This window comes from Microcebus murinus, chromosome 6, assembly GCF_040939455.1.
Source record: "Microcebus murinus isolate Inina chromosome 6, M.murinus_Inina_mat1.0, whole genome shotgun sequence".
In the NCBI taxonomy this organism is placed as follows: domain Eukaryota; kingdom Metazoa; phylum Chordata; class Mammalia; order Primates; family Cheirogaleidae; genus Microcebus; species Microcebus murinus.
In genome coordinates this window covers 93,816,479-93,829,259 of record NC_134109.1, presented here as the reverse complement: position 1 = coordinate 93,829,259, position 12,781 = coordinate 93,816,479, and the positions used below count along the sequence as shown (strand labels likewise).

Genomic DNA, 12,781 nt, shown 5'->3' with positions numbered 1-12,781 from the left:
TTTTACGGGCCAACATGTAGTTCATGCCTGTTGAATATAACACGTGTCCTTGAAAAGAATTTATATTCTTCAGTTGTGGAATGTAGAGTTCTATAAATATCATTTAGGTCAAGGTTGTTGATAGTAAAGACATAGAACCAAATCAACTAAGCTTTTTTGTCTAGTTGTTTTGTCAATTGCCAACAGAAAGGTATTCAAATCTTCAACTAAGTGAATTAGTTTATTTCTCTCTTTAATTCTATCAATTTTTTTTTGCTTCATTTACTTTGAAAAGCTTTCTTATTAGGTGTATAGACATTTACCATTGTTGTGTTTCTTGATGCACTAACTCATATTTTATCATTACAAATGTCTGTATATAATCAGATTGGCTACAATGGAAAAAGAGGATGAGAAAGAAACAAATAGCATGTGTATATTTTCAAATAACTAAGAGTTAACTAAAGTAGAGCTTTAAAAGTTGTCATTTTCTCAAAGGTATACCACCTGAACTCAGACAAAACTTAACACTTTCTCAAAAAACCAAGACCCTGCCATCTTCTACATGTGAGCCCTCTGAGAAAAACTTACTCCCAAAGTACATGAATAAATACTTGTTAAAGAGGTAGCAATGAAAAACTCTGTGGTAATGATAAAAAGATTTTTCACTTAACAGTGGTGCTTTTTAAAGTATTGTACCTATTGTTAATAAAGATGCTGGCTTCTATGCTCTGTGTTGGATCAATAAAAAAAATTCAATTATAGAATGATCTATCAATGTTTCCAGTAATACTGCTACATGAGTTTCCTTTTAATGGCTCATCAGTTATGTGATTGCTGTGAAGGTAATATGAGGAGACTCATTTAGCAACATATTATTATATCATCTTAACATGAAGTAAGGCCCATCAGGCATTATTAAATTAGCCTGAATTTTGTAGTATGTCAGCAGCATTTTATGTACATTAATAGCAGAGTTAATGTTCCTTGGGGGATTTGGTTGAAGAAAAATGGTTTCAAGGTGGTGTTTGGATATAATTTTGCAGTCACTATTTATATTTCCTTGGATTTTTATATCACTTGTGAATAAGACAAAATGGCAGCCAATTAGTTAAGTATATTTTTTCCTTCTCTGACTCACTATAATAAATACCGTTTGGAATACATGTTCTTCTCTGACTTGGGAAGTAATACATCTTTTTAACTCTTGCATTTCCTGAGTTTACTTATGCAGGCCCCAAATCAGCTAATGTCATCCATCACAATTTCTTCTAGCAACTGCAGCATAGTCAGAGCTCAGTAACAATAATAAATAGTGAAGCCATTGTTCCTTTCACAGTGATGAAAGGAACTTATTTTGTTTTAAGAGCCCTTCTGTCTTCATTGATGCTATCTGTCCTTGCTGTGGTATAATTTTCTCTTGCTTCTGCTGAACTTTGGGTTTCCTTTCTGGGTCTCATGTGTTGCTTCTGTGAATTCTTCAAAAATGAATCTTTCTGTCACCTAAATACCTTTAAATCTTATATATAGCAATAATTGTTATTTTACATCATACATTCCAGTAATCTTGTTCTTCTCTTTTCCACAGGCCTGCCTGATCTCTCCAAAGTGTTTATAAACAGTTGTCAAACAGTAGTGATCTTATAGAGTCTTTTTCAATGCTCCTATATGCTTAGATTTGACATATACAAAAGAGCTGGCTCTCTTAAAGCATGAATTCCAATCCATGTGAATTAGAATCACTTGAGGCACTTATTAAAAATATAAATTCCCAGCCCCCTCCTCAATCAAACAAATTAACATGAACATAGGTAAGGGCATAGACTAGGAATCCAGGGGATTCTTTTGTTGCGGTATAGTTACAACATAGCCCAAAACCTCAAACATGGGTTTAAGTTTAACACTTGCTGGATTATCCAGACTTAAACAAATAATATCTTCAAAGAACTCCTGTTTTCTAATCTGCAAAATGGGTTGTTGTTCAAAGGATTAAATGTGGTCATATTTAGTTAATGATTGGCTTTATCAGTGCTCAGCAAATGGTAGCAATTGTTATTAGAGTAATAATCACGTAGGTTTAAAATAAATGTTTTTTTTTTTCGGCATATTATGGGGGTACAGATTTTAAGGTTTCAATAAATGCCCATTTCTCCCCCTCCCCCCAAAAGTCTGAGTCTCCATCATGACCATCCCCCAGATGGTGCACATTAAAATAAATGTTTTTGATATGAGAATTAAATCTGATTTAAATGCACATTAATCCTTGGCAAAAACTGTTAAGATTCACCTTTGCAAAATTGGACAATTATATACATACAGCTTACCACTGATTCTAACTAAGTAGCAATACTTTTGTTAAGAGGGTATAAAAAGATGTGAAAACACTTGAACATAATGAAAAGATTAATGCAAGCATTAGCTACTATAATTTAGTAGATGTAGTTGTAGTCTAAAAAGTTTCCAACAGTTTTTTCCTCAAGTTTAGCAGTAGTGTTAACATTAGACCAATGTTTTTTGAACTTTTAGGTCTCTTAAAAATAATATCAAGAACCCAAAAGACTTTTTGTTATGTGGGTTATATGAATCAAGAAATTTTTAAAATATATATTTTTTGGAATGTTTTCACAAGCCCGAAGAATCAACCTTTAGAGACATACAAAGTAGGTGGAGTCAGAAATTGCTAAGCCTACTTTTCAAATGAGGAAATCAATGCAGAAATGGGACTAGAACCTAGGTCTTCTGACTAAATTTTATATTCCTTTCTTTTTACCAGCCCTAACTGACATTTACTGACCTTCTACTATATTACCAGGAACTGAGAATAGCACTGTCATATACCTGATTAAGTAATCAAATTTGTTATGGTGTTATCAGGTATGCTTATACTATAAGAATACAGTATAAGATTCAGTATTGCTTGACTAAGCTGTTGCCTCAGATTTAAAATAAAGGTAAAAAGAATTTTAAGGCCTTGAGCAAGCTGGCAGACAATTCTACTTAATGATATGTCATACTGAGAGTTTACTGAACATCTTAAACCTAAAGGATTCTGTAGTTATTTTCACCACCTATTCATTGTCAAAATGATGTAAATTAGTTTTTAAAATTTTGTTTTGGCCTGAACAGATTCACAAGAAGAGTGAATAGCCTAAAAAACTCTGACAGTGAGAGTGATACAGATGAGATTAGAAATTAGATCTAGAGCCTGTGGTCCAAGTCACTAAAGAATTCAAATTTAGAAAATGAAATTCAAACAGTAACTTACACCATAAAAAATGTGATTTTCATATCAATTATAAATTGTAGAAATATTACAATTACCAATCCACATTTGATAGGGCCCCAGAGAGAGGATATTGTGATTCTCACCAATGAATATTGCTAAAACTATGAAAAAGAAATCTTAGTTGGCCTTACAGTTGGCCATATGTAGATGGTTATTGTTCAATAAAGGTCAGAAAAGTACTTTAATGGAGGCTAGAAATTCAAGTGTTGGTTTTCTTTTGATCTACTGTGATCTGAAAAATAACTTTTCTTTTTTGTTCTCTGCAATTTTTAACTGGGCACAAGCCATATACTGATAAATGTTTAACAAACGGTTAACAAAAAAAGCCCTATTTGTAACATTTTTGGATTTTTGCAGTATAAATGTTTCCATGATGGCCACTTTTAAGATATCAATGTGACATCAACCACCTTCCAAAATTCCTGAAAATTTAACAAATTTGGCTCTTGTGAGCTGGTAAGAACTGGTAAGGCATAACAACTGGCTATGACATAACTTTAATATCTGTATTTTTTTTTTTTTTTTGAGACAGAGTTTCCCTTTGTTGCCAGGGTAGAGTGAGTGCCGTGGTGTCAGCATAGCTCACAGCAACCTCAAAATCCTGGGCTCAAGTGATCCTACTGCCTCAGCCTCCTGAGTAGCTGGGACTACAGGCACGCGCCACCATGCCCGGCTAATTTTTTGTATATATATTAGTTAGCCAATTAATTTCTTTCTATTTATAGTAGAGACAGGGTCTCGCTCTTGCTCAGGCTAGTTTTGAACTCCTGACCTCAGGCAATCCGTCTGCCTCGGCCTCCCAGAGAGCTAGGATTGCAGGCGTGAGCCACTGCGCCTGGCCAATCTCTGTATTTTTAAATGACTATAATGAAATAAATAAAGCTAACAGTAACATGGAAAATACAGTGATCATTATTAACACCATCAAAATTTTTAAAAATCATTTGGATGAGAATGGAGTACGATTGGTTGGCCAGAAGGCAGGAAATCTCAGTGTTGGTCCAGCTACTATGCCCAAATCTATGATATTTAATAAATCATTTATTCAGACTATGCCTAATGTTGGGTTCACCAATAAGGACTTAAGAATAGATGATCTCCAGTTTTTACAAGATATTATTTTATAATGAGAAGGCATATCATAAAATAGAATATTATGTAAAACTATTAAATGGAGCAATATTATGATAGTTAAAATTGGCTCAGGTGCCCATGTCTAAAATTAGGTGTACCTCATGAAAAGCCTGCAGATGGCAGAAAACAAATTTAATATATTTAGTCTTTCCTTTCTATTCTTTTTGGATTGATTCTGATGAGAATCTGCAGATAAACTTAGTGTTCAGGATTCTTAGTCTTAAGATATGGGGGATAAAAGCAAAGAAGATACCACTAGCAGAAATACAACATGCTAGACAACATGGAAGAGCTGAAAACAAAGTTTCCAAGTTAGAGATGGTGTGAAGCCTAAAAATTAGTTAGAATGGAATGAAGGATTGAAATAAAAATACTTCCAATGTTAATAAGTTTAACATTACAGGGTATTCAAGCTATGCAGATCAATCATATGTTCTTCATGCTATATTCCAATAATTTTGTTTTTCTGTGAGGAAGTATGGCAAAAACCATTTTCAGAAATGATAGGCATTTTGGAAAGGGGTAAAAAGGTAATTGCTCCTTTGTTTCCAGTTAACATTAGGTGGATTATGAACATATTTAATGATAAAGACAGACTGGTGACCTGGGAAAAGGGAAACCATTTTGAACAGAGGGAACAAAAGAAAAGAAAATATGTTTAATTGCTAAAAACCACATTTAAAAAAATAAAAGAACAAATAATGGTGAAATAAATTGGATAAATCTCTACCTTCTCTATTAATACAGCCTTTATTTATGTGCTCAAAAATCATCTCATTGCTTTTTTATTCATTAACTTACTTGACAGCCTGGTAATCCAGAATCTCTGCTGTATAGGGAAAATGAGCCTCTCTCTGACGTTTTTCCTATAAAACAAAGAAATTAACTTTATATGAAACCCCTCATTTATTGACAATCAATTCGACTATTCATGGTAATGATACTGGGATTTGGAAGTAGAAAGAACAAATTAGAAACAAGAGGATAAAATCAGACATATAAATGTTAAAAAGCTTGCTATCATTCCACTAAGTTTGAGTCAAATTCTGACTTTATATTATGTAAATAATTTATTTTCCAGGCATAATATTTAAGACACATTAAAAAGAAAAGACATCTATATAGCCAACAATATAATTTATGTACCCACTAGTGAGAATGTTTTCTCATATTTCCTTCAAATTGAACCTTCCTTCATTTTTTTCTCTCAAAAATTAAGACAATATAGATACAGCTCTATCCAGATTCCAAAGTAATCATTCTTATAAAGTTGGTGTGTGTGATGCCCATGTATATTTTGTACCTTTTTTTTATTTTTGAGACAGAGTCTCACTTTATTGTCCGGGCTAGAGTGCCATGGCGTCAGTTTAGCTCACAGCAACCTCAAACTCCTGGGCTCAAGCAATCCTCCTGCCTCAGCCTCCTGAGTAGCTGGGACTTATAAGCACGTGCCACCATACCCAGCTAAATTTTTCTATATATTTTTAGTTGGCCAATTAATTTCTTTCTATTTTTTTAGTAGAGGCGGGGTCTCGCTCTTGTTCAGGCTGGTTTTGAACTCCTGAGCTCAAGCAATCCTCCCGCCTCAGCCTCCCAGAGTGCTAGGATTACAGGCGTGAACCACAGCGCCTGGACCTATTTTGTACTTTTTAATATATAGTCATTCATGTTCTCAAACAATATACATTACTATTTGCATTTAATATATTTAAACAGATAGGATTACATATGACATATCCTTTTGAAATTTGCATTTTCATGCAATATTATGTTTTTGTGCTACATGTTGATAATAGACGTTATTATTCACTTTTACTGCTATAAAATGTTCCATTATACAAATAACACAAGTTCATTTCCCTACTAAAAGATAGTTTTTACTTTTTTCTTTGTTCTGAAGTGTTGAAACAAATATCCTTGCACAGGTCTTATATACACACATATACAAGAGTTTCTCCAGAACAGATACAAAGAAGTGGAACTTTGGTAGATTAAAGAATGCACACTTTCAGCTTCATAGGTATTTACTATTCTCTGAAGTCATTGTCCAATTTATACTCTTACCAGCTATGTATAAAGAATTCCTGTTGGGACTATATCCACAGTTCAAAAGTGTCATGGCCAAGTGGTAGGAATGGTACAGGCTAGTTCTTGAGGGAAGGCAAAGTTTCATGGTGCTGACAATTGACAGCAGTGTGCTCATTCATTTGTTTTCAACACACTACAGCTTAGGTATTGTTCAGTAAAGTGAATTTGGAAATAAGATATTGAGGCTCAGAAACCAATACCTCCAAATATGGCGCTTTGACATGCTAGAATAAAGAAGCAGCCTCAAGATCTCTCTGTCCCCCAAAGCATAGGGTAAAGTTGTCCTCTAAAGTTCCTTTATCTACTTAGAAACCAGATCTGCCAAAGAATAACACTATTGCCTTCCTTGAGTTTTCATTACACTAATCCACATCCAGAAAGAGAGACTGAAATCTGTTGACACACCTGGACAGACTTTTGTCACAAATCATTGTATGCTCTGCATGCCCCAGGACTTTGTCCTAGGCCATTATATGTTCTCCCTTCTCTAAGTCCATGGACTCCCCCTAAAAATCATTTACTATCCTTCAGATTGCCACAGTTCTCCCTTCTCCCCTTCCCCTATGAAGAAAGATACATAATATCTGTACTCCATTGAGATACTGGGTAATCATTCTCCTGCAAGTCCCCTGTGTTATGCATGTAAAAATAATAAACTCTGCATGCCTTTTCTTCTGTTTATTTGCCTTTTGTCAGCTGATTTTCAGTGAACCTTTAGAGAACAAAGGGGAAGTTTCCCTTGGCCCCTATAATACAGTTTTAATGAAACAGTCCCTCACAAATACGCATGTTGCTTAAAAAGATTTCTGCAAAGACATCACACTTTGATGATAATACCAAAGCTGGAAGCACAATAAAGAATGACAAGCTGAGTGAGGCTGGTCTCAGTGGCTCATGCCTGTAATCCTAGCACTCTGAGAGGCTGAGATGGGAGGACAGCTTGAGCCTGAGAGTTTGAGGTTGCAGTGAGCTATGATGCTACCACTGTCCTCATGCCCCGGCAAGACAGCAAGACTCTGTCTCAAAAAAAAAAAAAAAAGAACAAGCTGATGCTTTGTACATTGTAAGGTAAAAATAATAACAATATAATTAAATCTGATAAATTAGCCAAAAGATTTAAAATTATTGAAGCTATATAAACTTCATAATCATATACTATACACTGAGTTATTAGCTTGTGATTGTATAAAAATATAGTTTAACTTAAAAATCTACACATGAGGCCACACATGGTGGCTCATGCCTGTAATCCTAGCACTCTGGGAGGTCGAGGTGGGAGGATCGCTCGAGGTCAGGAGTTCAAAACAAGCCTGAACAAGAGCGAGACCTCGCCTCTACTATAAATAGAAAGAAATTAATTGATCAACTAAAATATATATAGAAAAAATAGCTGGGCATGATGGCGCATGCCTGTAGTCCCAGCTACTCGGGAGGCTGAGGCAGAAGGATTACTTGAGCCCAGGAGTTTGAGGTTGCTGGGAGCTAGGCTAACGCCACGGCACTCTAGCCTGGGCAACAGAATGAGACTGTCTCCAAAAAAAAAAAAACAAACAAAAAAACCTACACATGAATAGGATGCTCAAAATTGTTTATTAATATGTGCACGATTTTTAAAAACCTTGGAAACATATGGACTAATATTGCATCATTTTTACTAAAGTATACATTCTACACTGGCTAACTGATGTAGAATCTTACAATTCTAAATCTGGCATCTATTAACCCCTTAGAATATGCAAAGTCATCCTTGTAATAATAAAGCTAGTTACTAAAACATCCTTCAACAATTAGAGATATAATCTCTGAGTCCATTGAGGGTACTATAGCATGTGTTTTAAGAAAGACCTCTTGGCTATTACTGGTGAAGTACACAGTTCAGGTGAAGTAATACAAACACATAACAATGCAGATTTACAAGAAAAGCTAATTACTGTCTATTTACTTCACACATTTCTACCATAAAGTAATATGTTCTACATAAAGAATTTTAGTTTGCAGAACATTTATATGAAGGGAAAAAATGTAACTCTTTAAGGATGTATCTTTTATAAGTGAGAATGCTTATAAGAGTCAAGGTTATGTTTCAAGGTTTTGTACTCTATTCTTCTACTCTTCAGTAACTTACCTCCTGAAACCATGAAAGGATTGTACACCTGCAATTCTGACACGTACCCCTCCTAGCGCCTCATCAAAATGGAACAGAAACCCTCCTGATCCAAGAACATGGCAAGAGGCTGAAGGAAATACCAGCTCAGAATGACTGGCATACAAGAAATTGCTGAGAAAGAAAAAAGATAGCCCATATCTGCAGTTTGGTGATGTTGCTTCTTTAATCAAATAAATTAAACAAGTCTATGAGATGTTCAAAACCATTCTCAGTACACGTCTTTAATTTTAAGAAATTGTTGCATTTAAAAACAAACTGTCTCATATACTTGGCAGGATAGAATAGGAGCCTACATTAACATTATTTAAACAAATGCCATAAAATTACAAAAATAAAAAAAGATTACACCAGTGGCTTCAGTCATTTATCACAATATATTAGCAACTTATTAGTGGTTAAAATATTCACCAGACCCTTTTTCTACCTTGCAAATTCCTCTTCCTGAAAACATTGTTTCAACAACTAGTAAGATTAAAGCTATGACATAATCTTTCTACAATGTATATATATCAAAATATATCAAAATATATTGTACCCCATAAATATACATCTATTATTTGTCAATTAAAAATAAAACTTAAATAAAACTTAAAAAAAGACTTAAAACTAAACAATAACCTGAGGTCTGTTATATTTTCACTCAAATGTAAGAACTCTTTTTTTAAAAAAATGTTGCAATGGAAAAGGGAACAAGGTAAGTAAGAGAGGAATATTAGCTCTGTTTTTTAATAAAGTACAGTCTTAAAATACAATCTTAATTATCTCTGTGGAGGCTACTCATTTGACAGACTATTTAAGAAAATGTAAAGTTTTAAACTTACTTTCCCTATGCCTATTAAAATTCCTAAATTTCCTTTCCCTGTCACAAAGGATATTCAATTCAGAATGAATGAAAACTAATTTAACCTAAGCCGAAAACATTAAAAAGTAAAAGTTTCTGAAATGGAAAGTTGATAGCTTATTTTCAAAATGACACAATCTATTCAAATGAGATTTTGAAATGTAAATACATTCTTATTTCACCTTTCATATTTATTAGGAACTAGTTATTTTCTTAGGGACTTAAATGTTTGGGTACCCTTGAAATATAATAATGCATACTCAGACTAAGAAGGCATTCATCTTTAATTCTTTCAAAATTACTTTTCACAAGAACTATTTTCATGAATTAAAATTAATCATATAATTTTCCTTATTTTATCTCAGGCAACTGGCAAATAAAAATCTCTGGCTACTATATCACTGGTTTCTACTAACTTTTGCATAAGTATTATAAATGCAGTAGATGGACAATTTTAACTGGTAAACTTCATCTGAACACAGTTGAAGAACTATGAGTAACTTAATGGATACCTAATTTGCCTTGAAATATCTGTGAAAAAATTATTACCAAGAATTCAATGGGATACTCTGGTATAGGGGTTTTGTTGGGAGTGGGTAGGTATGGATGTAGGTGTGCCCATGTGGCATGGGCCTCTTGGGCAGGCTTTTCAGAATAATGTTTTTAAATGCACAAAACAAAAATATTTAGTGTTACAAAGTAAATTGATATGTAATCATCACAATGTCAAAGAAACCATATTTGCTACATGGTAATTTACCAACACATTAAATATCTAGCAGCAAGCCTATTAATGATAATTTCAAACCATAAATGATAGTTTACTGTATCTGCAACTATATTATGATATGAAAATATCTGTTCTATTGGTGACAAAAACTACAGGTACTGTTAGAACTATTTTGCTATCCTCATTCAAAATTGAAGGATGTGTAGCTGGGCATGGTGGTACATGCTTGTAATCCAGGCATTCTCAAACTGTAGCCCGTGGGCCACATGTGGGCCACCTAGCACATTTATCTGGCTCTCCAGGTGTTTTTGCCACCGCTGCCTGTCCTGTTTAGCAGCCAACTCGTCCTGGGCCCACAGTGCGTACTCTCCAATGGTCTGAGGGACAGTGAACTGGCCCCCTGTTTAAAAAGTTTGAGGAACCCTGCTAGTCCCACCTACTTTGGAGGCTGAGGCAGGAGGATCACTTGAGCCCAGGAGTTCCAGTCCAGCCTGGGCAACATAGTGAAACCCTGTTTCAAAAAAAAAAAAAATATTCAGGACATGCTAAGTTACACTTAGAAATTGGTAAAAATAAAGCTGACAATTTTTCCCCATTCAAGCTCAAGAATTTTCTTTCTATTCTGGCAGTCTCTGAACTTCAGGTTAAGAATCACAACTCTGGGCTGGGTATGGTGGCTCATGCCTGTAATCCCAGCACTTTGGGAGGTGGGAGGATCACTTGAGTTCAGGAGTTGGAGGTTGCAGGGAGCTATGGTTGTGCCACTGCACTTCAGCCTGGGTGACAGGGTGAGACCCTGCCTCTAAAAAAGAAAAAAAAACCACAAAAACAAATCCCAACTCTGGTAGAATAACAACATATTATTGGAAGAAATATATGTATATACATATATGTATATTAAGCCATCAGACATCTATAGATATATATATGTCGTATGCAAAAGTATTATAAGTAGTTAGACCTATGTGGTTTACATTAACCAGAGCCAGTATTTTCTGATCCAAACTAAGAACTGCTCAAAAAATCATATATAATCTTGACTCATTTGAATAGTGTTTAAAAAAATTATTCAAGAAAGAGGGCCTCTGGGTGTGGTGGCTCACGGCTGTAATCCTGGCACTCTGGGAGGCTGAGGTGGGAGGATGGGAGGATCACAAGAGCTCAGGAGTTGAAGACCAGCCTGAGCAAGAGTGAGACCTCTGTCTCTACTAAAATTAGGAAAAAAAATAGCTGGGCATGGTGGCACATTGCCTGTAGTCCCAGCTACTTGGGAGGATCATGCAGGAGGATTGCTTGAGCCCAGGAGTTTGAGGTTGCTGTGAGCTAGGCTGATGCCATGGTACTCTAGCCCAGGCAACAGAGCGACACTCTATCTCAACAACAACAACAAAACAACAATAACAACAAAAGTTATCCTCCCTAGTTATGTAACACATAAACTCTTAGCAGTATTACCCAAATAAACATTCCCAGAATTAAAAAAAAAATTCTAAGTCATCTTGTTCTCTACCACTAACATACTTTAGGTTACAACTCTCCATTGTTTAACCTAAGCTCCCAAAAAACAAATTAATTTTAACAGCCTATAAAGAACTCTTCAGAAGATAACTTTACTTACTTTTTCTTGACATAGGATTCAATCAGCAATCAAATTGAGGCTGGGAGTAGACAGGCACTGTTCTACATTCCCATTCCTCTCCACCCCAAACACAAATATTCAAGAATTGACCTGACAGAAGAATTTAAGTTCCATATATTATACATGAGCTAGTCACTCTGATAGATAATGGGTTTATGAGATGAGTAACATACAAGTCTCTGCCCTCAGTATATGCCAACTAGTGGAAAAGCTTACAGCCTAGGATGAAGACCAAGTTTTACAAGTACTGCTACATTTGTTAGATATTTAGCATTTTTTAGTAAGATAAATCTAATAGTATATATATTTTAAGAAAATACACACACGAAAGTTAGATGGTGCCACAATTCATATGGAGAATGGTGTTCATTTTCACTCTTTTCTTCAGTGTGCAAAATTAGACCAAAGTAGTTCTCTGTAGCAAGGTCAGATGTCTCAAGGTCCACATCTAAGGTGCATTATGGGTGGTTTTGGATAAGTGGATAAGGAATATCTGGGATTGCAACAATTCCATAAGGCGCACTGAACCAGGAAGTGTATTTTTATTCTGACTTGAATGGAGAAATATGCACCTTCTGGTCATACTAAGATAGAGCTTAAACTGCTCATCATTTCACAGGAGGAGGATCTCTGGAGTAGGTGGCCTAAGTGAGAACAACTGAGCCTTTTAGGCAAGTTATGTTTCCAACAAAGGTGGTCTGGCAGATAAGCTGTATTCTGCCCTACACAGTTTTAGAGCTGCCAAATTAGTTTTCATTTAGATTCAGATCATGTTGTCTCATGGCTATGACAATAATTAGGCTCGAGGATAAAAGGAAAAGGCACTCACTGGGACAAGTTGATCAAACATCTGAGTAAACTGTAAGGCTAGAGCTAGATATACTTCCTTTGCCAGAGGGCTAGAGAATGAGAATCCA

The 12,781-nt window shown here is 35.1% G+C and overlaps 1 protein-coding gene across 13 annotated transcripts in view; it reads right to left on the bottom strand.

Moving 5' to 3' along the window:
* Positions 1 to 12,781, bottom strand: part of TCF12 (transcription factor 12) — a 356,100-nt gene that overhangs the window by 107,276 nt on the left and 236,043 nt on the right. For all 13 annotated transcript variants that reach the window (XM_076004399.1, XM_012783051.3, XM_076004401.1 and 10 more), the window contains one exon: positions 5,201 to 5,265. In XM_076004399.1, coding sequence (XP_075860514.1) covers positions 5,201 to 5,265 — 65 coding nt within the window. The remainder of the gene's footprint in view (positions 1 to 5,200; positions 5,266 to 12,781) is intronic.